The sequence below is a fragment of the Orbicella franksi genome, chromosome 13 (genome assembly GCF_964199315.1).
Source record: "Orbicella franksi chromosome 13, jaOrbFran1.1, whole genome shotgun sequence".
NCBI classification, from domain to species: domain Eukaryota; kingdom Metazoa; phylum Cnidaria; class Anthozoa; order Scleractinia; family Merulinidae; genus Orbicella; species Orbicella franksi.
The window spans coordinates 9,581,846-9,607,820 of record NC_138157.1 but is presented as its reverse complement, the minus strand read 5'-3'; the positions used below and the strand labels follow the sequence as shown (position 1 = coordinate 9,607,820).

Below are 25,975 nucleotides of genomic sequence, written 5' to 3'. Positions count from 1 at the left end.
CCTGCCCAGCACAGTCGCCTTGCTAGGTTAAGTCGTTTCTGGCTTGTCTTTGGCAATAGGAAAGAAACTTGAGATTTGGTGTCGATGTTGCATTTCTCTCTAGTCTTCGAATGACTCGATGACGCTAAAAATTCGCAGTTTTGAAAAACAAAAGCAATCGGTGGAGAGTAGCTAGTGACAAAAGGGTGCGGCAACGCAAAGCGAAGTCTGCTTGCACATTCAATCAAAATTTGCGAGGAAATTAAAAGAGAAATCTGTAATTACGTTCCACGTCAGGACAAAAGAATAATGTAATAAAATTCAAATTATTGTCGGCTTTCAAAACCTGGGCCGACACCAATTGACGGCCATTAGAACATTTCACATCACGTTAATTTATTTCTCACGCTCCTTGTCAAAGCAAAAAGTATTTCATGATGTTGTAGAAGATAAAGTCAAGGGTAAAATAAAATCAAGTGTGACTTAAGTGTTGTGGTTTCTTCTAAGGAATTTTATCACGGAGTTTAAGCTTGAGAGGGTAACGATCTTGGCATTTTCTGTCGTCCATGTTTGTTCAGTTAACAAACAGCTCTTTTGACTTTTATTCAAGGCTTTGTCAATCAATCAAAAGCGCACATTTACGCGCACAAAAGAACGACGTGTTAAAATATTCAAGCATTGCATGAACAGAGTAAACTTTGGCTTCGATTCGTTTCCGAGGCATTCTTGAAGCATTAATCACTAGATGTGAGGGGTTGACGATTTTTGAGCTGCGCGCAAACAAAGCGAAACTTGGCGCATCTTCGAGGTTCTTTCCAGGGCCTGTACAAACGGGTATAAAAGACCTTTCCTTGTGTTAGCGTGTTAGGACGGTTGGTTGCCTCAGGCTGAACAAAATATGAAATTCGAAGAGGTTTACGAGATAAAGGAACTTATCGGCAAAGGATCGTTCGCTGAAGTTAAGAAGTGTGTGAATCGAAAAACGTCGCAGCTGTTTGCGGTCAAGGAAATTCACTACGAGGATGCAGAACATAGAGAAAAAGTAGAAAATGAATCCGAGGTAAGGAGTATTTTGATCATTCGTTTCCCTGTGGGGCTAAAGGTATCGAGTTAAGCGCTAGGATCAGAGGGACGCTTTGAAATTTAATGGTTGATCGCATAGCAAACACGATTAACTCTTGACTTGAAATTAAAACTTTAATGGAATGGAAAACATTCATTGAGTTTTTCTTTGCTACTCTTTTGAGTAGTTTCATCCAGTTTTTGTTTTGCGTTTGAAAGTTTTCCGTACCATTAAACGTTTAAATGTTTTAATTTAGAGGTTGAACATCCATTAAGTGGCCAACCTCGTATTTAATTACTTAAAAATAGTTTCAAATCCTTCGAAAACTTGGCACATTCTAGTGAAGACACTCCCTACATTTCGTAACGTACACCAGCTTCTTGTGACAACAATAACATATCACGAGAGATTTTAACCAAACGGGATCTCGAACCTTTTTACAGAACGACAGCATATATGTCCACTTTGATTATAAAAACAAACTAAAGATGAGAATATTATGACATCAACTGCCGGGGGAAATCAAATTTTGTTTTGTTTTGCGTCAGTTTCTCAGTTTACTCTGGAGCAAGAGGTGACTTCTGGTTTAATGAGGTTCCTATCGCGCTCCGTGATCGACCAGCCTCAGTCGAAAAGATATTTGTTGTTTCTTTTAATTTGTTCCCAAGGAAGTTTGTTTAATTGTCCAAGCTTTAGACAACAAATCACTCTCTAAGGCACAAAAGCATACTTTTAAAATCTTAATTCCACGACATTGAAGTTAACCTAATTGCATATTGTGTAGTGGTCAAAAAAGCAAAAGTTACAAAAAAAGGTTCGCACGGAGGGGAATTAAAATGGTAAAATCCCGCCGGCTCCAAGCCGATCACTACTGGGTTTTGTTCCCAAGTAGTCAAAGCAGCAGTTATTTCTGCGACACATTAACGGGTAGCATATTATCGGGCCAGTTTCAATATATTCAACTTGGCGTCGAAGAAATCACACCGAGGTGAAGGGATTAAAAAATGATTTCTTTTGTTTTAATCCCCTAAGCTTCGGCACGAATTCGAAGTTAGAATTTTAAGTACATCGAAATGCCCCAGAAACGTTAGCCTCAATCTATCATTCGACGTGTCCGGTACGGCTGGAAGCAAGCGTCGTTCGTACGGTTATCTTTTTAAAAATGAACATTGTTTTCATTCAGCCTGCCTTGGTGTAATATCAATTGAAGTGTTCAAGCTATTTTTACCCAATTAACGCGCCTTAATGGTTCCCGAAGTAGTAATTGTCGTTGGAATTGTATGTGTTATCTGCCAACCTCCATCGCTTTGTGCGATAGAATTAGTATTGTTTGCAAATTGTCACCGAAACGGATATGGAAGAATTCCACCTCTTGCACAGATTTTGTCTAAAGAAATCAGCGAATGTCTTTGTTCTTTCCAAATCGGCCCGAAGTATTCCTTCCCATTGAAATCGCGGTTCAAAAGAAACTTCTGCCTTTTTTGCGAGGTAATGTTAACAGTCTATTTTGGGCCATTATATAAATTGGAAACATGATTATTTTGCTGAAAATTGGAGTTGATAATTAAATTACCATAAATTCTGAGGGGTTTTTATAACTATTTATTGCTATTATTGCTATTGGACTTACTTTATGTATTATTACTGATTCATCGGGTGCAATTTGACAGAGTTATTAAAGTCCTCTCTTGGTACAGTGTAACTTTGTAGTCCAGTCATAATCGCGGTCTCGAACTTCAACAGTCTTTCATGAATTCCATTTTTTTCTTAAATGTTGCTGAGAAGCTAAAAGAACTCATCATTGTTTGCTAACATAATTAGGTTTGATTTTCATTGTGATAAGACTTTTTTAGCATTGCATAGTCTTTAGAATAACGTCTCTTTTCTTTATCCGATTGCAAGCTAGAGATATTGTTGATTCGTATTGGGGACAACTGACAACTTTCATCAGATGAATTATCGTAAGAGCTGTCCTTCAGCTGGGTTTACTGAAAAATTGAAACATCCCGTGTGTAAAATTACAATTTAGGAGGGTTATTGCAGCTTCTTGTTGGAAGTGTAGTCAGGTAGTAATAGTGGTGATGGTGGTCATCTCAGCCAGTCATCTCAGGTTTTTCTGGCCTTCCACATGCTGGTACAGTCCTCTCTCTAGAATGAATAATAAGCAATTATTGGATGAGGTGTTTGTGATATCCAGAATAATCAAGGTCGAGGTAGGGGTTATCAGCCGAAGCCGAGGGCTAAGGCTGTTAACCCTTACCGAGACCTTGATTATTCTGGATATCACAAAAACCGAATCTAATAATTGTTTTATTGTACATTGAACGAAAAAAAAAATGGAAGTCATGTTTTAGCTTCTTCGCTAACGGCAAGCAACACAAAGCGCGCGAACTTGACATGATTACCCTTAGAAATCATGCACCGCGGTCATACATGACATGATTACCCGTGACTTTGAGAGCCCTTGACATGATTATTGTATAATCTGCAGCTAGATGACGTCATAGGCGCTGATTTCGAAAATTCACTGTACGCTTTCGGCCAATCAGAAAAGAGCTAGTGAGTGCAATGTATAATAAAGTATTGTTGCTGTCTCTCCTCCGCAGAGGCTCAAAGGTGTTTTTGCGGGTGGGGAGAATCCGCTGAACGATATGATTGCAGGCGCTCCGACTTTCAGCGGCTTTCTGTAACGAACGTTTCAAACCTCTGCGGGTCCCTCTAGGGAGGAGAGAGGGTACAGTAAGGTTCTACCACAGAGATATGCTTCACGACAATTATCACAACGTTATCAATTTCACACTCTCGCTTTTGCAGATCTTAGAACGACTCGATCATGTGAGTATAGTTCGTCTTGAGGAAGTATTTTACGCAGAAGGTAAAGTCCTCATGGTACTTGAGTATCTTCCTGGCGGGGACCTCTTTGATGGCCTGGTGTCGAGACCTTTCTACAGTGAAAAGGACGCATGCGCCTGTGCACATCAGATCATTACTGCGTTGAACTATCTGTCAAGGAAAGGAATCATTCACAGGGTAAGAAACGATACCCCTGGGGCACTCTCGTTTCATAGTTTAGAGGGGGGGGGGGGTGCCCGAAAATCTCAACAAAACCCCTGCGATTTAATGCAACATTATTCTTTTACCGGCTGGAATCAATGTGATTTAAGCCCCATTATTATATGAGAGGCGAGATGAACCAAATTCTGCGCTGTGATTGGTTGCCCGAGCAGACAAGATGGCGCTCGAGATTACGCGCTGTGTCCCGCAAGAAAAAATTTCCCGGAAGCCGAAACAGGAGCCATATAATAAAACCTTTATTGACAAAGCTTGTTCGGTCAAGATGGCTGGATACTGGCCTCATTTTCTTTTGCATGTTAATGGCCCTCGACTACATCTTGGTCCATAAACACACAATAAAGAACTTGGCCAATATCCAGCCATCTTGACCTCACGCTTGGTCAATAACCCATACGTACATAGTAACCGCATTATTGCGGACCATTGAGTAAACTGTCTGATTATTTTCTCTCGTAGGATTTAAAACCAGAGAATCTTTTGTTGGCAGAGAGACCAACAGTAGACCGTCCGCCAATTATAAAACTCACGGATTTTGGAATCGCAAAGTCTATCGAAGGTAAAATAATAAGGATATGAATACAATATTCCATGCAACACAGAAGTGAATTTAATTGTCTTTTGAACAGCAAGAAAGAAAGTAATAAAACTATGAATTATAGCACCGCTTCCAAATCTTTGTTTTTAGTTTAAAAATTACATATATTTCCAAAGTTCCAATATTACTGTCGTATTGTTGCCGTTGATTTTAACTACGGGATATCTTTATACCGTTTTCGTGCGCGCTTCACCAGAGGGCAAATAACTGGTTTCATATTACATTGTAGATGGAAGACAAGTGGTTGAGTGTCATGGCAGTGGTTCACCAATGTACTTAGCACCGGAGACAGTGTTAGAGAGACCTGTAAGCTGCGCCGTGGACATTTGGGCCTGCGGTGTTATCCTTTATCTGTTACTTGTAAGTATTAGCACCGACACAGTAGTGAAACGTACGGCGCTGCAATTTTATGAAACTTATTCTAAAACTTTCCAACCAAAAGTTTATGTATCAGTTTTTTTTTCCTCGGCGTATTTTAGTTTGGCTGTTCTAATCTTTCAACGCTATCTAAAAAGCCTCTTCCACATTTCCAACACTTACAAAATTCAACACACATGAAATTAAACCAGGAAGTGAGTTGGTTTGTTTCAGTTCCAACCATTATGTACTAAGGACCGGCTGAAAAATAGTCATTGGTGGCCTGGGGAGGACGTTGTCATACTTTTATTCGTCTATCATCATTACCTTCGTCGTCGTCATCATCATCATCATCATCATCATCAAACAAAATTGACGATTCATTGTGCCGCTGCGCGATATTTTGGTTTAATTTACAACAAGAAAAAATGATTTTCACTTGTTTACAATCGTTTAGAATGTAGGATGTTTCTTTTACATTGCTTTTTTTTTGTTAGGTTGGATATCCTCCATTCTGGAACCAGAGGGTAGAGATTCTACTTTTAAGCGTTTTACAAGGAAACTACTCGTTCCCTTCCCCATACTGGGATTCAGTATCAGATTCAGCCAAGGATCTCATCAAGAAAATGGTCAGGATTCCATTTTAAACTGCAGTGAAATTTCCATTTTTCGAACCTCCAAGGGAAACGAAAATTGGTTCGAAAAATCGGATAGTTCGAGAAATCGGGGGAAAATCACAGTGTTCGACTGAGGAGGGGAAACGACTTTTCAGGGCTCGAGTTATCGTGAGGTTCGAAAAACTGAGGGTTCGAAAAATTGGGATTCCACTGTATATACTGGGTGAAATAGTTTTTCTAATTAAGGTCGTGAATGTTTTCAAACGAAATCTACATGTCATAAATTACAACGTTGGAATAGTGGACTATTGGACCGATGCTTTTGATCGACTAACTTCCATCAGCTGAAAGGAGCTACATCACGGTTTGCGCATCTTAAAAAGTTTAGCCCAATTTTTTCAAGTTCGTCGTTTTTAATCCGGGCAAATCTTCTCCATCCTAAAACATACTTGCTCCTTTATTGTTTCTTGTTATCTCTATGGTGTTTTTCTTACTTAGTATATTACTATTTTCAGATTTCCTTGCATTTGAATGCAATTTTGTGCGTGGCCAAAATAACTCAAAGTACCATAACGGAGCTCCTTTAACAAAGCAATTTCTCAAATCTTTTGTCTTGTTTTATTCGGTTTCAGGCCACTTCAACCTGTTACGGTTGGTATTATGAGAAGTGACAATTCCAGTTTATCACAACTTTAATTTGCTATTTTGCAGTTGATCGTGAATCCTGAACAAAGAATAACGGCTTCTCAAGCTTTGCGCCACGAGTGGATATCTAAAGGAGATGTCATCCCCTCCCTCCACAAGCAAACAACGTTTGTTCGACTCACAGCCTTTAACGCGAGAAGAAAACTCAAGGGAGTAGTGTTGGGGCTTATCGCTAGGAATAGGTATGGTGTTCAACTACTTTGCCTCGTCCTCTGGACGAGAGCAAGCGTGGGAGAAGTGGCTGTCATGTGACAAGGATACCTTGACCTGTCCGATCTGTTTGCGTTGATTCAAAATTAAAATTTTTGAACGGAGGAAATGTTGAACGCAAGGCAGTTATCCACTCCTTAAAAGTTTGCGTCAAAAGCTTTTAGGCCAGTAATGGTGCAACTCTAAAACTAGAACGTCTTAAGTGTAAAGGTGGTGGGGAAGCTGAAGAATACTGACGGATATGGCTGCATAATTAGTATAAATTTTTTAACGTTATTTTACAGGCTCACCTTCACACCCGGCCAAGAAAACATAGTTCGTCTGACGCGGAAGGATTCCTATACACCGGACCCAGAATTAGAACATGAAGTGCAAGAAATTCTATCACACAAAGAACACGAGGAAGAAAAGAGACTTGAAAAAATCGACGAAGACGTCAATGGACTTGGCAGCGATTTAGCCAAAACACCGAAGGAATATCACCTCACTGACTTAAAACCCAAAAGATCAAGAGCTTTTAGGAGTTCAGTTTATATTAAAGTAAAGACTGGAGAAGGAAAGGCAAGAGACAGAGTAGGCAAAAAAATACCAAACGATGACAGCTAGTTTTAATATTCTGGATAAAAGTAAAAATATTTTATTTCATCATTATAAACTCCTGATGTTGAATCGTAAAGGCCTTTTACGCGGGGTACGTATGTCTTCTTGAGTACTTTCCTTGAAAAGCTCACGTCAAAGTTAGCTACACTCACTCAACAACTCAGTAGTATTGTAACTTGGAAATATCAATTACACAATCCTTTTGAGCTATATACCGTGAAAACCGAGACTGTCCCATGTGATTACTTAATAAGTTGGGAAGAAGCACAAACTGCTCCCTTAACGAGGCTGCTCCCTCATTAACCCGAACGCCCTGAAGCGACTCGTGACAACCCCTCAAGCGGTGTTAGATAAGTCGATAGAAGCCGAGAGAATTAAAGCATTCTCTTTGCATTGGTATGATCCAGTGAATACCATATAACTTATTTATATTGACAATTTTGTTTTCAGCTATATTTCGGCCATATTAGGCCTTCCTCCGACCAATAAAACTTGCCTACTCTGCCATCATAATGAAACGGGGAAATATTTTGCCCTCAAGTATGATGAGCAACCCCTAACAACTCGTTTCATGCCATTACCGGCATATTTTATTGAGCGGCCAACGACTGGAGGCTCTGCTACTAGCTTCTCTAATATCAGGCGTGCTCGTTCGTTTAGTTTTTGTATTATTCCTCGCGGACTTAAGGGCAAAAGAGAGACAACAAAATACCGCTTGTACCCTTATCTAATGATATTTAGCATTATTCAATGGCTGACTATTGGCAAATGCAGTCAAAAAGTGTTTTGCCAAGACTTGTTTTTAACAATGATATAGATTGAATTTACTTTAAAAAATTGCTTTATCTTGCCTTGACATTTATTTCAAACTAACTTATTTTAATGAGAAGCTTCAAAGTTAGATGTTCAATATTTTTGGTTTAAAAATTTATTAAATAGAAGATATATTTATATGACTTGTGCCTTAATTAGCCGCGGATGAAGAATTTGAAGACAGTCTACTGAGCTGCAAATTTGTGATACATGTACTCTTCATTACAGTGTGTTGCCCACACTACGCCGTAGGAAGTTGAAAACGGAGGTTTCACTCTGTAAACGCATCAAATGTTTTCCATACACTATGCCGGCCGGAGGAATGTTAAAACGTAACAATCATTGGTCATTTTGGGTTTGTGTTTGAGGAAAACTTGCTCAGGGAAATCACTTGATCATCGTGACGCCATCATTTTCGAAAATCTCCGTTTTCAAAACGCAAAGCCGCCGTTTTCAAAATCCACCGGTTTGGAGAGAATTTCGGAAAACTCTGTTTTAATTCGTGACGGATTAGGGTGGACTGTAGAAATAAAGCTGCGTTTTCAAATTTCTTCGGCTTGGTGTGGACGCTGCTTAGTGTCTTTGCCTTTTTGGTTAGGCCTGCCACAATGCTGGCCCTCTGAGAGTTTTATTTCTATCCATCAATCTCCTCCCCCATCCAGTTCTTTTGCGCATCAGATGCGCAGGATGCAACCGTTTATTTGAGGAAAAGAGAGGAGTGCACCGCAACTGAACTATCCCTCCTCCCGCGTATCACGCGAAGTCCCGCGCGAAGACCCGCGCGAAGCTATATCAGACGAAATTGAAGAAGCCCGGTGTCATATGTACAACCTAGTATCCAAGGTTTTTCCGGTGATCGTACCGGCGCTGAGATGCAAAAAAAATCCTGGAAACAGAATTCAGTTCTAACTGAGTAGAGTTTTACGTCGCGCAGACACGATCTCGTGCAGCACAGATTTCAATTATGCTACGTCATAGCGAATTTATTACACTTGACTTGTTTGCTTTTGAAATTGACACTTACAGTCAGAAACTTCCATCTGTAGTCAACTTAAGTTCTTGTTTAACTGCTTCTATTGAAAGCAACTGAATCTCCATAAAATTAAATGAAGTCCTAACACCATTACGAATAGCAGTAGCAACGGCTTATCGCTTTTGCGTTTAATATGAGATGTTTATGCTAAGTTTGCTGTCCATTGTGTTTGATCGGCGAAGTAAATCAAACACTACTTACTATTTCAATGTGATGTGCGCTTTGACACATGCTTATTGATTTAGCTTTCTATGACGACTGAACGCCACTTCACGATAAAACAAAAGCTCACAAGATCTCACAGCTTGAATCGAGAAACACGTTTAGAAATTCGTCTCAGCAGTCTGTCTCGACTCGTCGAATAGCGAGAAGACTCATATATTTTTGATCATTTTTAATCAACTTGTTGAAAACGGTTTTTACTTTTGTGGGTTTTTAACCTCTTCTACTTTAATTAATCGAGTCGGCTTATGGAGTTCTTTTGAAACCGGCATACACTGCCGGGATATACGAACAGAGTTGAAACTATACGCTGAGAAAATTAACTGGAAGGCGGCAAGTTATGGAATTTGTGTGCCAGTATGATGTCAGGGAAATTTTGGGCCAAGGTTCCTTCTGCGAAGTCAAGAGATGCATCGATAAACGGACGAGGCAAGCGTTCGCAGTGAAGGAAGTGATTTATGGCACAGACGAACAGAGAGAAAGAATTGAGCAAGAAATCGAGGTAAGTGTTTTTCCGTTTGTACAGTTTATGATGCGTATACCGTTGCTATCCTTTGAAAAGCTATCCAGTTGGGAGGCCAGGACATGCTGCAAAGGTAAGTAACGTGACCGATGTCCAAGCGAGGCTTGTATAACTTTTGGCGTACAAATTATCCGCTAAGATTGAAGTGCCCTATTTTTTGGAGCATGTGTACATCCCTTGTCTTCTTATGCGTTATCAGAATTCGCGGATGCACATTTCATTGCAGTGTTCGCAATCTATAGTGTAGGCAAATAAATAATTTTACTGACACTTTCTCGAGATTTATGTATCCATATTAACTTTAATTTTTTTGATTTTTATCATCACTTCATACAATGTATAATTCACAAACTCCAACAAAAGTTGTTAGTTTACCCCAAGACCGCATCACTTACAATAGATTACAAGTCCAAAGGCCGCTAAAAGCTTTGAATCGCACGTGTACACCATTGGTCTGCGAAGTCAGATGATGTAATAAGTTGAGTTTAACAAAAGAATGTCATAAAGCTGCATAAAGAAGCGTTTGTGACGACAATTAATTTTTTCAGAACAATAGTGCCTTTGGGCCAATTATGCATGGCGCTGATTAAACACTGCGCAAAACAGGAAAAAAGATCACGCAAGTACGTGAATTTCCGCATAACCTGTGGTCATAATTTACATGCGAGGTCCAAAACACGAATAAACTATTTTTTTATTCCTTCACTGATCGAAATGAACGGTGAGTCCGTGCTGGTAAAGAAAAATGGACAAAGGAAGGAAGTGGGGAACTGATGAAGTCGACCGCTTAACCACTTCTTAAAACCAAACATCATGTAAACATATAATGCCAGTGATGTGTAGTGAACCGTTTTGAATTAATAATTATCTCCATGATATTGAAAAAGTTATCTGAACACGGAACGTGACGAGAATTTAAATGTTTACCCAGTGCTTTGTTCGACTGGCACGATTTTGTTTTCTGGGGTGTGAAATACGACAAAAGTCAGCTTAGGGTTAGGGTTTAGTGTTGCTCGCCTAACATATTCTCTATTGTCTTAGCGTAAAAATCTTATCATCTGAGAAGATCAGTGCCTGGATTAAGATAATCTTGTTCGACAGACAGAGCACTAAAATCAAAGAAAATAAGTATAGATGCAGTTAATGAGTTTAGTGGCAAGTGTATTAGCAATAAAACCCTAGAAACTTTACTGAAATTGAACGCAATTTCTAGATATGTATGCATGAAAGCGCAGGAAGGCTTGTGAGAAGTTATCTACCTGATTGGTCAATAAAACCGTACCACAGAACGCAATTCTGATTGAATAAGGCAAAAATATTGTAATTAAAAAAAACAAAAAACAAAAAAAATCATATACTAAAGCAAGCCGACTAAAGTGTGTGTTTCTTATAACTATTGAAAGTTATAGGGAAACTCTTTATTCAGCCCATTGCCGAGATTTAAACTACTTTCTAGTTTTATTTATTCCTTTATCAAAACCTTTCTCAGGGATCTTGCAAAACAGGCATCCTCTCTTCGTTTGATGTCGGCTTGCTCAACTAATTTCAGCGGAGAATAAATTAAGATTCGATCAATTTTACTGTTTTGTCTTGTAATGTAATTTACTGACTCAGGTTTGTAATAAATGACTGGTTTGTAATAAATCACTTATAAGTTACTGGTTCGGTTGCTGTAGTTTTTTCTTTATTTATCACCGTACTTCTGCCTCAACAGATATTTTTTAATTATTAATCAATTTTGCTTTACCAGATTTTAAGTTAATGAGAAATTTAATCTTTTTTCCCAGATTCTACAGGAAATGAATCATCACAACATTCTGAAGCTTCATCATTCTTATCCCGCTTTTAATAAATATTACCTCGTTATGGAACTGGCGTGCGGCGGAGAACTCTTTGAGGATCTGGTATCTAGAAATGCCTTCTCCGAGAGCACAGCGCGCGAGGTGATGTTACAGTTGTTTAGCGCTGTGCAGTATATACACGGGCTCAGGATTGTGCACAGAGTAAGTCCATTACCGTTTACTTCCGAAAGTAACAACCCCCTGAAAGTAACGTCAAAAAATTGTTGGTTGTAATAAATCTGAAAGTAGCGACCCCTCCCCCCCGCCCCTCCGAAAGTAGCGCGCCAAGCCCCACACTAACTCCCCTTCCGAAAATAACGAGACCAACATTTTTACACTACTACGAAGTTCAGCACAAGCTATCGCTACAAAATAATATCAAGATACGTATAGCGCATATCCGTTCAAAGCAGAGGTGCGACTGAGGGCGTAGGGGTGAAAGGAGAAGGAATAGAGATTCCTTGTTTTTATGATATCAATGTAAGGAAACGAGTCAACGGGCTCAGAAAAGAACGCCGATTGAAACTTAAACAACTCGCGCCTACAACTGACAACACGGTGTAGGCATTAAGAGTCCACCCATGTGGTAGTAACATGAAGCTGGAATAACCAGGCGAATTTTATATCGTTTTTGAACAAATGTTTTGTTTCAAATTTCTATCTTTTATTTGGAAAAAAAGCTCATAACTCGCATCATCGAGAGTAGCGAGCCCCTAAGGCCGCTAATTCCGAAAGCAACGATCGTCGTTACTTTCGGAAGTTTACGGTATGTTATTTTTAACATTTTTTTTTACCTTAATAACAGCAGCAACAGCTAGATAACAGCCTTTGTTTTTCACTTGCAGAATATCAGACCCGAAAAACTCATTCTTGCCTGGAAGTCAGCGGAGAACAATGTCCACTTTCCTCCACTGAAACTCAGTGGATTTAGTTTGGCCAAGAAACTACCAGGTACAAGAATTGTATAAGTAAAGGCGACTGTTTTAATGAAGAAACGCACAATCTGACCAGGCATTACAACAGAGTTTTCAAGGGCGTGGTTATCCTTCTAAAATGAGAGAGACTGAGGCAAACGATTTAGCTGGACCTTGAAAACTGGGTTACAGTGGACGCGCGGTCAAAAAAAAATTTTTGAATAGAAAATTATAACAGCGAATTCAATGCTGTGGGGGTAACCCTGCGATGGACTAGCATCCCTGCAAGGGGGGAGTAGAAATACTCCTAGTTCAGTCGCTTCATGCTACAGAAGCTGGGATAAGCTCCGGCCTGGCCTGATGGGCCACTTGCCTCGCATGCAGACTTTACCCTTACCTTTCTGCCAAACGCAGATTTCTGTAGCATGATGATCATTAATTGAGCTGGGCTGGGAGAAACACGTGGCAACGAGGAATCTTGTTCATCTTGGATAAACAGACCAAGGTTATTCTGCTCTTCTTTCTTATTAGTTACCCCTCCGCTGCGCTTGTTATATGTATTCAAGCACAACATAACTGTTTAGTTTATTTTACGCGCGGGTTGGACTGATTTTGGTCGTTTTAGTCAACGTCAAAATTGTTCCTTTTCAGAACATTCAGACATCATGTCCTGTCCAATTGAGGGTTCTCCTCTCTACCTTGCTCCAGAAACTATTACAAAACAACCTATTGGCAGAGAAGTGGATATTTGGGCATGCGCTGTGATATTCTACACAATGTTGGTAGGTTTTTAAATCCACGATATTTTTGTATTATAAGACAAATTTCGCGAGATGTATATAGATAAATCGTCTAGTGAAATGTTTTTCTAAATTGTCACTTAGTACTTTTGGTCATTATAAAATAAAATTTACAATATAATAGATAATATGTAAATTTTGGTTCCAAAACTGAGCGAGGAACACTTTGTATTTCGATAAAATTGTGATTCCGTGTACCACACGTTTGGATCAAAATACTGATGAAGGCATTTTTCTCTTGTTGTTAGAGAATACCCGAATATAGCATGTGCCGGCAGTCCCGCACAGACATGGTTGAAAAGCAGAGCGAACATAAAGTGCATATTCTTTTTCTTGTACATGTATCACGCTAACTCTCACAAGTTTTTCGACACTGATCAAAAGATCTATGCACTCTGTTGTAGTAATGTGTTGTATTGCGTCGCGCAGATTACGAAAATAGGGTTTGATAAAATTAAACAACCAACTACTGATGACCCGGCTGTCACTGGACTACTTCTACAACAACAAAAACAACAACAACAACAACAACAACAACAACAACAGTAACAACACTTATGTACACTTAACCCACATTAAGCCCTTACATAGTTATCATCTGTTTATGTGCTTGGCTCCTGGTCAGACTAATGAATGCCGACATGTCGTGAAAATCAGTACTCAGATTAATCGCCATGTTTCTTTTCAAAGGCCGGTTATCCTCCTTTCTGGAGCACAAATAGAGAAGAGCTTTACAGTCTCATCGCACGTGGAAAGTACAGTTTCCCAGATCAAGAATGGAAATCTATCTCCGAAGGAGCTAAACGGCTGATAAAAAGCATGGTAAGGCATTTTGTCCATTCTCCTCTTCTCATATCGTTGCATTTTTGTCTAAGCCAGTTGTAGTAGGTCGGCAACGCGTACGTGTATTGGCTTTAAAAGTCCGTGCTATAAATTTTAAACACTGATATGGGAAAATTAACCACCGTAACGGATTTGGAAAGCCAATGTCTCCAGCGTTAGCCCCTCATCGTAACAAAATAAAAGATTGTGGATCGCGGGTGGTTATCTAGTGGTCGATACCAAGTTATGGCATTGGAGGAAACATTACCTGGCATGTCAAAATAAATAAATCGATAACGATATAATTAATTTCTGAATAGGAGGCGTCCTTTGATTCCAATAAAGGTACACTACATACAGCAATTTCTGCTTTGAAATTAAGCGAATCGTTTTCACTTTGTGCTGACTTTTATTGAATCTATCCACTTCCTTTTGCAGTTCATGGTCGACAGAAATGAACGAGCAACAGCGGTGGAAGTTGTTAAAGATCCGTGGACCCAGAACAGAAAATTATCCACCGCCCATAGGAAGGGAACTTTGGATAATCTGAATGCTTTTAACGCCAAAAGAAAACTCAGAGGAGCTGTGTACACGATTTTTGCTATGAAACGAATGATGGAAAACCCAGAACCTCTGGCTTTGATGAACGGTGTAAAATCGTAAAACAAATACTGAAAACTATAAAACCCAACATTTTCCATACAGTCACTATTAAATCATAAATTTCTCCTTCTGTGTCCTAGCGAGACTTGCATAGCATTTTGGTTTTATTTATCAGTATTATTGTAATGATACATTTTTTACGCGAAAGACATCACCATTGCTCAGTTACTGAACGTGGTTTCCTAGCGAAATAGCTTTCGTGACGACGGTGAAAGATTTCTGACCGGACCCAAATTTTTCTTGTCCATATATCTTATCCTAACTACACTGAAATACCTTGTTTGTGCATCAGTGACACCCAGTTAACTTGGAATCATATACCTTTTCATGAATTTGTTTAGTGTGAATACTTTAGATAAGTTAGAAAAACAACGGCCTTCTAGGTATTTTTTTTAAGAAATGTAATAAATGATACATGGACTACGCTTTCGCAAGAGCTCAGGCAAAACGGACGAAGTTAAAAGAACAGCCGATTCAGATACAGACGTCGCTGATTTCGTCATCTTATTCTACGCTGGCGATGAGTATTTTCAGCCGTAGGTGTTTGCTCCTTATTTGAGCATTAGAAAAGGAGGAGTGACTTTCAGACTCGAGGAAAAGAATCGCGCAACAACGAAACAAATTAAAAATAAAAAAATCAAGCAAATGGAAAAAAAGCGGGTTTATTCAGAGAAATCTGAGAATTTTACCACAATTAGCAAAAGTAAATGCCTTATATGAAATATAAAATTAAAATGAATTAAAAGGTAGAAGGGTTTGGTTGCGTCTTTTATTGATTTGCCGGAGAGGTGTGATCTGGCGGGCGAAACCGGCCAATGTAAATGGGTACTAGATGATTTCCAGTCCGTACTGCGCACTCTCGAGAGTTTGTTTACGTTTTTTGTGTTATTTCATGTAAGACATCACAAAATGTAAACATTTGGCAACTACTTACATCAGGTAAATTCAAAGTTTCAAAACAAGCTCCATTACGGATGCGAGCGGTCGACGCTTTATGCTTCGTTCTTTCTAGTACCACTTGATGAAACAATTTCGAAGCTGTAAAAATCAATGAAACTGTTGGAAAAAGAATTTGAAAGACCTTAGAGATAGGGTATGAGGTTCGTAACGAATAAAATCGATTCCACTGATCGATTCGCATTTCATCGAGGAGACTTATAATGTTTATGAACAGTGTCATTAGGGTGCTGAGACTGCGCAGTACGGACTGGAAATCATCTTTCAATGTAGTGCCACCATCTAGCCTTAAATCCTCTGAATCTAGCCTTAATAAAGAACTGAAAACAACAGCCACAGCAGTGCGCGTTTACAGGCTCAACGGTACGGGCGAAGACACGCCGAAAACTAGAACGGGTGATTGGGCCTGGGAAGTAGTCTTTCTCTGTCAACAGGGCATTATGGGTACTTTGTTAATCAACATGGCGGTCGAACCCAAGGAAGTTTGCTTAATTGTACTGTTGTTGTTTGTGAGGTCATAACCAACCATAATGGATGAATTTTGCTTTATGCAACGAGAAAACTCTGCAACATGGATCGTGTGCTACTGACGAAAGGCGCGATCTGCGTTTTCAAAAGGGACTAAGCCGTTCGATATCATTGTCATTAGAGATATATACGTACACCGAAGGGACTGAAGAATATTGGGGGTAAAATTGGCTTTGTTCTCAAGATCTTCCCGTCATTTTAATGACAAACTGGTTGAAGTCGTTGCTACAGGACGTGACTAAGATGTTGACCGTTAAGATGGCCCGTTCATCGCGCGCTGGAATCTCAAAAGCACAACAATGTATAAACAAGTCATCACTTATGCAACGTGGTATGTTCTCAAACTTCAAGGGATCATTTTCCAGACGTAGTTATACCGAAGGAAGAAAGAAAACAATTAATAGTTTTAATTGGAATAGTAGAATTTCAACCCGTCTCGGTTATCGTGGATTTGCAAATATCGGCAACTTAGCGGTGTTACAGGCATTGACGTCGACGAAAGCTCGCGCCCGATCGAGCTTATTCGGAATAAACATTCGAAGCAGCTCCAAAGAACCATGGATGATGTCAGATGAGGAAGTTATGGACATTATTACGAAAAATGAATGTGAAGGGAAGCTTCAGGGCGGAATTGTAAGCAGATTTGAGTCCAATCTGTTGCCTTCTAACGAACCTACTGAGGATCGAAGGTTCGTGACAAGATTACTGCACGACAGGGAAGCCCTGTTATTTGGAGTGTTGGACGGTCATGGAGGAAATAGCTGTGCTCATAATGTGGCTCAACGCCTCTCAGATTATATAGGACTGGCACTGCTTCCAAATGAAATTCTTTTAGGATCAACTTTAAAGAACTACCTTTGTGCTAAGCACTTTCTGGTTTCTAATGCCCCTAATAACTACAATTACCGTGAGGACCCTGTTTGCTATGAAAATCTTAAGAATTACTTTTTGGAGCTGCGTAGGGTGCAAAAGAGACATCACAGTGGTGATTCTGTGGCCCCTACACTTGCGCATCTTCAGGAGACTCATGGCCACCAAGCTGCTGCTGCAGAGGCAAAGGAAGAGCAAGTTTTTCAAACTATGGCAGCACTGTCCAAAGCTTTTCTTAGACTAGATGACAATTTAAGTCATGAAGCATTATCCCAAGGAGATAACCAGGAAGCTAATGAACACAAATTTAAGTCAGCTACATCAGGGGCTTGTGCATTGGTTGCGTACATAAAGGGCACAGAGCTCACTGTGGCAAACTGTGGAGACTGCCGTGCTGTGCTTGGTGTGCAGAGTGAGGATGGGCAGTGGTCAGCACTGCAGTTATCCACTGACCATACAGCTGGTAAGTACCATGCTGAAATCACATTTTACTTAAGCCAGGGGTCAACAAGAAGCATTTAATGACTGGCCCCATTGCCAAGGGAAACCATAAATTTTGTTTCCCCGAGACCCTCAATGTTCACAGAGGGGAAACAAAACTCACTGTTTCCCCTGGGGCTAGTCATTTAGTGTTTTGTTATACCTCCCAACTCAACAAACTGCAAGAACAACATCTGTTGACAAAGGCTGGCACAAAAATTGCTGCGGCTTCAAGGTGCACACCCTGATCACGTGTAAGTCAAGAGTTCTTGAGTTGTTGTTTCCCTTGGGAGTTAATGAGTTTTATTCACCCTAGGGAGTTCGCAAGTTTTGACCAATGACACCTGACACATTCCCCTCCAATCGAAAAACATATTTGAGTTGGGAGGTATAACAAGTATATAATACATTAGTCTCCATTTGGCGTGAAAATATGCTCGGATATTTGTCCGCAGACATTATCTGTTCTGAGGCGAGAAGCGAACAGTTTTCCAAGAGCATGGTTCGAGGAAAACTGTGAGCTTTGAGGAACAGATAATATCCAAGGACAAATATGCAAGCACATTTTCATGCCAAATGGAGGCTATTGTGTTTATTATCCTTCAAATATTTTTCGCAACATGCAGGGTTTTGAAAATTGGGGAATATCCTTGGATATTCCCAAGTTTTAGCTGGGGAATATTTGGTCAGGTGACACTTTTAGACCAATCTTGCGAGCGAAAATGTTTGATGGATTATAAGTATAAATATGTACTGCTGAATTGTCAAAGCAATGTGACAAAAGTGCTTGAGGTAATTTGGGCTAGCATCCTGTCTAGAATGACAATACTGCATCCTGAGCTCTCCATGCTACATTGTAAGCCACTTACAAGCCTGTAGTCACACCTAAACTGGAAATGCTATTTGATAATGTACTTTAAAAAGTCAATTGAGAAACTCTATTTCCCTTTATGATTTCACACTGTACTTACATCTAAATCAAAATAATTGCCCAAACTTGTTCCCTGATTACAGACTAGTGAATTTAGTGGAGGTTCTCTCACTACTGATAAGGACTTACAAATTAACATAACTGTTCTGAATCAAACATAGTTAAATGAAATTATGACAGATCTAAGTAAGTTAATGTTTGGTAAGCTAAATAATTAGAGTTAATATGACATAGTGTATTACTTTGTACAGTTCATATGAGTAATCAAATGGTGATCGGTGAAATAACATAATAGCTTTGGCACAGTTTCTCAAATTTTAGTATGAAAAATGCCTCATATTAATATTTTCTTTACAAGAAGTGCCATTAATAATCAGATTGCTTGCATATTTATCAACTTTAACTTGGAGTTATTCATTTGTCATTGCTAGCTAACCCCAGTGAAGTCCAGAGAGTATTGAGTGAGCATTCAGTTGAAGAGGCATCTACTTGCCTTAAACATGGAAGACTTCTTGGCCGCCTTGCACCGTTAAGGGCATTTGGCGATGCTAAATTCAAATGGAGCAAGAAGAAACAAGATAAAGTGTTCCATGAAAGGGGCTTAAAATCACTCTCTGATGCTAAAGAATTCCTCACTCCACCCTATCTCACTGCCGAACCAGAAGTGACATCATACCAGCTGCAGCGCTCAGACAAATTTCTGATTCTCGCCACTGATGGTTTATGGGATATGCTGAGTAACGAGGAAGCGGTTGACTTTGTTAGGGATAATTTACAGAGACACAATCCAGGCTACAGTATCACATATCAAGAACAGAAATCTGCATGCAATGTGGAGAACTCTGCTTCCTGTCTGATCAAGGCAGCTCTTGGTGGTGAAGATCATGTGTCTGTCAGTACAAGCTTAAGTATTCCTTACCCTGATGTGCGCATGTACCGAGATGACATTACAGTTACTGTAGTGCACTTTGATTGGAGCAATGTGGCAGTGGAGTAGGTGAATGTTAGGGTGTAGTACCTATGTGTATAGTAGATGGAAATACAGGTGCAGGTTTCCTTGCATTCATCTATGCATGTAGCAAGATAACACCACTTTCCCCCTTTTTCTCCACCCCTGGAAATAAGCGGGCCCTTTCCCCCACCTGGGGGAAAGGGAATAAACTGCTGAAGATAACCCTGTACTGTAACATTCTTAAAAGTTATGATGCGCCCCTAAAATAAACTGGCAGGAAATAATCCCTATTCTAAGCACATGTACTCCCAGGGGAAAAAATCTCAGTTGCCAAAATCTCAGATACCAAAATCTCTGCAATTAGGGACTTATAATCAGAAGGATTTTTGCATCTGAGATTTGGGGAATTGCATTAATGTAATCTGGAGACAGTAACTCCCACACCCCCAAAATACCCCATACCAGCCCAGGGCGTATCTTCAAATTTCATAGTATTGAAAGAAAATACCGATTTGATGTGGAATGCGGGAAAAGTTTGCAATTCTTTGAAAGAGAAAGCACTGGAATTGTTAAAGCATGCGACTCGATGTGTGGGCATGTAAATGAAAATGAAAATGTAGGCTACACATCAAATCAAGTGGAATGTCAAATTTATTACTTAATGTGCATACAAGTGTGTTGGGTTAGCACAAGTATAATTTATGTTATACTCTTCCAGCTTTTCTTTTAACAAAAATTTGCCAAAAACTAAATTAATCCTTTCATAACCAAAAGGTCCTAGTCACGCTTAATAACTAAACTGTGACTAATTAAATTAGTAATTAATGTTGCTAAAATGTTAGAGTCGAGTCTTGGAAAACACACGTTATCTTGAGTGTGTCTTACAAATTCTTCAATGTCAGAGACTTGACAAGGAAAGTATGTTTACATACTGATGACTCAATAATGGCGGTGTTCTACATGTTATCACTTCCTCTTCATTCTACAATGGCTCAATTATTTAATTAATTCTTATTAAGTAGTTCTCAATATGAATAGGGAATGTTTTATTCCGTGGTTTGTATAAACGAATAAATAAGGGAAAGTTGTTCTGTGTCTTGGAGTGATAAAACGAAACAACTTGTTTAATATATGCATTTTACTGGTATTGCGGACGCAAAACTAGCTGTTGGAGATGCTATGCATTGACGGACGGAAAAAATCCCGTTTGTTTTGGCTTTACATTCACACACTCTGATTGGTTCAAACTGCCTGCAGCATCTAACTAATCACAACACGCATGTTGTTTTCAAAGCCAATCAGGCGCAAATTGAAACCAATCGTGAATTAAGTTCGTAAAATTTCCCGCGCTTTCCGCTGGTTGCAAGATTCTATATTGCGAGCCATGTTTAGCTCTATGGAGTACTTAAGCGCTTAGTGGAGAGTAATGAGAAATTAAAAAGCCTCCCGATGAGAAAAGAGACCAGAACAAACAAATAATGTGCACATAACAATGATTCTGATCACATATTCATCCTTAGCGGGGAATGGGACGAGAACAAAAGCGCATAATCTGGATGGGAAGTTCACGCAGGTTAATTTAGAATGGCCTCCAGTGAGAACGCAGCTGAGAACGGTTTTCATTCTAGTGTCAGTAATCCGAAATTGGGTCAGGCTTGCGTTATTACACCCTGTGATTGGTTGTTACATTCGTGCAAACGTTTCGTAACAGACAAAAACTGCTCCTGGTAATTGACGATGCTAGTGTCAATAATATAGAGCCGTACAGATTGAAGAAAACTCTAATTTGGTTTATTACCTGAATGTGAGGCAGCATGTAATTGCCCTCTAAAAAATGTCAAGTACAAGCTAAGCTAAAAACAGATACTGCAATTAAGATCGACTTCTTTCATCTAGTAAATATTTGGGCGTTGACATCAAGTTTTGATAAGATTCCCTGTGACAATGGAAAGCACTTAATTTAAAGTTTCAATGTTCTGATATTTTGAATCGTTATGGCGACATGCGAAATTACCTTTAAACTATAGGAAACTCAGAACGAAAGTTTACTAAGCTAATAGGAATAAGGATCAATAATAATAGTATTAGCGACGATATAGACAGATTGCGAAGAATGAACTTGAAAAATTTAGGCTAAACTTTTCAAGATGTGTAATTCTTTACATAGCTTTTGAAAAACCCAGGAAATTACGGCTGGAATTGCGTTTTTCCTTGGGAACTAATAAAAAAATTCAAAATTCTACAAAACTGCGCTACAACGCGTGAATCTTGTACCAAGGGTTCACACCTTACAATGTCGTTTCCAACGTCTTAGATTTCAAAAAAAAGGCAGTGGGAAATAACCCTGGTTTTAGGGCCGTTGTAGATACTGCTCATTTGTGCCCGAAGTTGCTAAGTGCGTTAATATTCCTTGAATATTCTTAATAAATTTTCTTAGGAGCACAAAAACCTCCCTGTTCTAAACTTACCTACTTACAGTTAAGTGTTAATTACGTATGGAAAAGTTGGAAATAATGTATTCTTTAGCAACAAATGTCACAGTCTTATTTGGACCGTGGCGATGGAACCGTATCGCACTTCCTCCGCGTCGGGTTTCATGTTTTCAATAAGTTCAAGCAGCATTTGGTCATTGTCGGCGTCATGTTGGTCGTTTTTGTCCACGAACGTGGTCATCTCATCTACGCGTTTGTTTAACTCCGACAGCCTGCGAAGGATGCTATGTGGGGTGATTGCTGGAGGACTTTCGTCGGTGTCAGACAGACTGCTTTCCAAGCTGATACCATCTTCGTCTCGGTGCTTGTAGTCAGATGGCAAGAATGGTGGTGACGTAGGAAATCCCGCCGAATGACTCTTAAACGGGCTTTTGCTCGTCCCGATACGGTTTCGGTTGATGCCCAGATTCTCTTTAAATCTGGCCAGGATAAATTCAACCATTTCATACTCATTCTTTTGCTTGTCGTTCGAAGACTTGACTTCTGAAAAGGAGTCGTTGATGATGGCCATGAACATGTTCAGTAGGTAGAAAACACTGAAGTACATGAAACTGAAGAAGTACGCCGGTCCCAGAATGCGGTTTGTGCTTGAGAGTTCTTCGTAGTCGAAGTCGCCCAGAATGATGCTGATCTGAGTTTCAATGGTGGTGAAAAAATTCCTGAACTTGTCGTTATCGAGCCCGAATACCAGGTAAGCAAGAATGGCGTACGCCAAAAACACGATCATGAAACTGATGCAGAATGATCCAAGCGGCTTTGCGCACTCTCCAATCGTCGATCCCAGCAAGGACATGCGCTTGTTGAACCTAAACAGCTTCAGGAAGCGGAGGGTCGCCAGGAACACTAGAATCCCCATGATGAAAGTCAACGATTCATCCGCTGCCCCTGCGTACTGGAAGCTTACAAAGTCCTTAGGATTGTAGCGTAGCTCTTCCAAGTTCTTGTTCACTTCCCAGAGACGCCCAAAGAACAGAACTACCATTGCTAACTCACATGCGATCATAACTATCTCCATCCAATTGAAGAACCCGTTAAAGTAGGCCTTGCCTTTCTTATAGATGGCTTTACCTTCGCGGTACATGAAATAGAGCATAAACAGGATCAGGAACACTTGACAGGCCAGGATGAAATGGCTGAAATGACCGACATAGCTGTACAGCCTGGATACGGCAAAATGCGCGTAAGGAAAGGCTCCACCCGTGGGCAAAAATTCAAAAAACAGGTACGCGATGCCAAATAAGTTAGCGTTAGCGTTGTACACCGTAAATTCGACGAAAATCGAGCGCGTTTGCATGTCAACCCAGTTGTGAGAATGAAGATCAGCGATGACAGTCAGTGCCGTGGGATAGTCGTATCCTAACTCCGCTGGATAACCACCTCCCCCGTAAATGGTCATTCGTCCCCAGAAGGGGTACCCTCTGAGGTCCAGTGCGCTTTGATGCACCCACCGGGAGGGACAGGAAATGATGGACCCATCCGGAAGCATGGCTGAGTTCAACACGTAGTAATTTTTAGCTGTGTTTCCAGGCCGCTTCTTTCTTCTCTGTTGACGACCGGAAGTAGAAGTGTACACGGGCTCAATTGCACGACGGGATCGAATTCGGGAAGTATCGCCGAATTCGATAAGGAACCTGTCTTCTCCACGGAAGGCAAACTGCTCTTGAATGCTTCTCCTTCGGCGAGAGTTTGTTGTTTTACTTTCGTTTAGGAATTTCCATCCTATGTCATAGTCGTTCGTGTCTTCGTTCGTCAAGGAGTACTCAGGATAACAGTGGTTGAAGAAGCGTTGGAATTGTTGAACGATCTCACAGGAGTCTGTCAAAGAAAAGAAAAACACGACAAAGTGAAACTTAAAATTTTTGTACCAATTTATTTCGATGGTAACTTCAAATTGCCCTGTTTGATTATCACATCGTGAAACAGAAACTGAGACTGTGGGATAACGATCGTCTTAAAGCGAGTAAAGTGGTTTTCAAGTTCATCAGTGTTGTCCAAGAGAGGATGAAAATTAAGACTAAAGAGAGTTACTTCCCCATACAGGCCATACATCCAAGGTAAATAGCCACGGAATTTATATTTTAAATCACTCCAGACCTCAGAAATCTCAGGAAAGTCTAGAAACAGTTCATCCTCTGACAAGAAGTTTACTCACGTGCACAGCCCAAAAGGCTTTTTAATTCATCCTCCAAGAAAACGTCTACGCGAAGCGCATAGTAACATTAATTATGCGCAAGAACTGGGTACCATATCTCGACATAACGTGATGGGGTTTCCTAGAGAACAAGGCCTATATGGGGACCAACTCAATGACCCTTTATCCTCTCTTGGGCCCGGGTCGCACTAGAGCCAATTTTGTTTGTATAAGTAATAGATCTGTCAACAAGTAGCGTAAAATAAGTGCGACCCCCAGTTTCACAAACTTGCCAAATTTTTGTGGATTGCCAAAATTTCGCCAATAGCTGGTTTTCACATGACGTCACTTAAATTCGAACTACAAAACTATTGATCTTCCTGAGATTTTACTTTGATGATGTATAAGAGCAGCTGAAAACTAATATTCATACAAATTTTCGCTTCGAATGGTTTCGTGGTTTTGTAATACACTACTCTTGAATTTCCAAACTTTTGCGTGACGCGGCATTTACATGACGGCCTAGAGAGCTGTCATGATGGTTAAAAAACTGACTTATTTCGGGGAACTTGGCTATCTGAACAGTTCATGTCTTAAAAAAGTATTATTTTAATGTTTTAGAGTTCCTCGAGGGATAAATTAACGGTTTTGTAGCAAAACTCAGTGACAGATGTTTCTTTTGGTTTCCAGCCGCCATGTTGGTGCCCATACGGATGGGCACCAGCATGGCGTCTCCATACAAATATCTATAAATTTGGGAAAAAATTTTCTCTGCATATCTCGCATAAGAAAAATTCTTGTGACCAGAATTTTGGCGAGAGTCTTTGCATAGATACCTTCTTTCATTTCCCAGATTCTGGACTTTATCTATTGACCGGTTTTGATTTTGATTTTGATCTGTTTTGAATTGCGTGACACTGAAAACCAGCAATCTTCAAAGAAGCCGAAGTGCTGCCTCGGAGGCTTCCAAATTTTGGCAAGGCAAACAGTTTTGTTATTTTAACCGTAATATATGCTAACTTTTGGGTCAGAACGCTCCCTCAGCTTTTACATGACAGGGCAATAAACAAGACACTATCCTCTTCCTCCGGATTTCCAATGAGAAAAGCCAGTTAACTAGATCCCAGTCATAAACATAAATAACTTTCTTTTATTATATGGCTCTGTCTCACAAGGATTGGGAACTACCAAATTCACGAATTTGATTGTCTGAAATCGGTATTGAAAGCGGTCTAGATTTTTCCATCTAGACCGGCATCTAAACTAAAAAGCAAAATCATTGACTATTTTCTTCTAGCAATATTTATTTATGGAAGTGCCAAAAAGCATGATGAGAAAAAAAAGTAAAGAGGATGAGCAAACTCTGGCAGAATTAAATTCAGCTCATCGCCGTTCGCAAGCAAAATGTCACTTAGAGCAAACCAGTTATATTAAAAGAATTGAATTGTTCTTGTTTGCCATATAATAAACGTCTTATTAACCGAGCTTAGTCGGTCTGTATGTGAGAATCTTGACCTTAGTCGTGTGTACAGACCTCACTGCATTCGGTCCTCACGACCTCGGTCAAGATTCCCCCATACAGACCTCCTGCTCGGTTAATAAGAGCTAAGTAGAATAGAGCAAATCTCCCACCTTTTTTCGCGCGCGCTTGTCTAAGCCTGGAAATCCCAACAAGGTAGTTGTTTCTGTCAGAAAGGAACCCGGTGTACTTGTCCGATTTGTTATTGTAGAGCACCCCTGGGTACAAATTCGGTACCAGTGTTTCTCGGCCCCAGTGCCAGAATAGATCGACGTCAGTCGCC

At 40.0% G+C, this 25,975-nt stretch overlaps 4 protein-coding genes across 6 annotated transcripts in view; 3 read left to right on the top strand and 1 right to left on the bottom strand.

The window, feature by feature from the left end:
* The first annotated feature begins 506 nt into the window (after positions 1-506).
* LOC145465655 (calcium/calmodulin-dependent protein kinase type II subunit gamma-like) lies at positions 507-8,564 on the top strand. The gene is made up of 7 exons (XM_081449427.1): positions 507-1,039; positions 3,857-4,072; positions 4,574-4,673; positions 4,942-5,072; positions 5,567-5,698; positions 6,398-6,573; positions 6,886-8,564. Exons 1-7 carry the CDS (start codon positions 878-880, stop codon positions 7,205-7,207), a joined length of 1,239 nt encoding a protein of 412 aa, XP_081305553.1. The 5' UTR covers positions 507-877; the 3' UTR covers positions 7,208-8,564.
* A 735-nt stretch (positions 8,565-9,299) lies between these two features.
* On the top strand, positions 9,300-15,165 carry LOC145466308 (calcium/calmodulin-dependent protein kinase type II alpha chain-like). Its single transcript, XM_081450014.1, has 6 exons — positions 9,300-9,771; positions 11,580-11,795; positions 12,479-12,584; positions 13,199-13,329; positions 14,038-14,169; positions 14,608-15,165. The coding sequence occupies exons 1-6, from the start codon at positions 9,610-9,612 to the stop codon at positions 14,830-14,832; spliced, it is 972 nt and encodes a 323-aa protein (XP_081306140.1). The 5' UTR covers positions 9,300-9,609; the 3' UTR covers positions 14,833-15,165.
* An 827-nt stretch (positions 15,166-15,992) lies between these two features.
* LOC145466307 (pyruvate dehydrogenase [acetyl-transferring]-phosphatase 1, mitochondrial-like) lies at positions 15,993-20,476 on the top strand. The gene is made up of 2 exons (XM_081450013.1): positions 15,993-17,650; positions 19,030-20,476. The coding sequence occupies exons 1-2, from the start codon at positions 16,519-16,521 to the stop codon at positions 19,593-19,595; spliced, it is 1,698 nt and encodes a 565-aa protein (XP_081306139.1). The 5' UTR covers positions 15,993-16,518; the 3' UTR covers positions 19,596-20,476.
* A 1,607-nt stretch (positions 20,477-22,083) lies between these two features.
* LOC145466305 (polycystin-1-like protein 2) overlaps positions 22,084-25,975 on the bottom strand; it is a 48,006-nt gene continuing 44,114 nt past the window's right edge. For all 3 annotated transcript variants that reach the window (XM_081450012.1, XM_081450010.1, XM_081450011.1), the window contains 2 exons: positions 25,806-25,974; positions 22,084-23,857 (listed from right to left, as the gene is read on the bottom strand). In XM_081450012.1, the coding sequence (XP_081306138.1) occupies positions 22,086-23,857; positions 25,806-25,974 (1,941 nt within the window). In that variant the 3' untranslated portion in view covers positions 22,084-22,085. The remainder of the gene's footprint in view (positions 23,858-25,805; position 25,975) is intronic.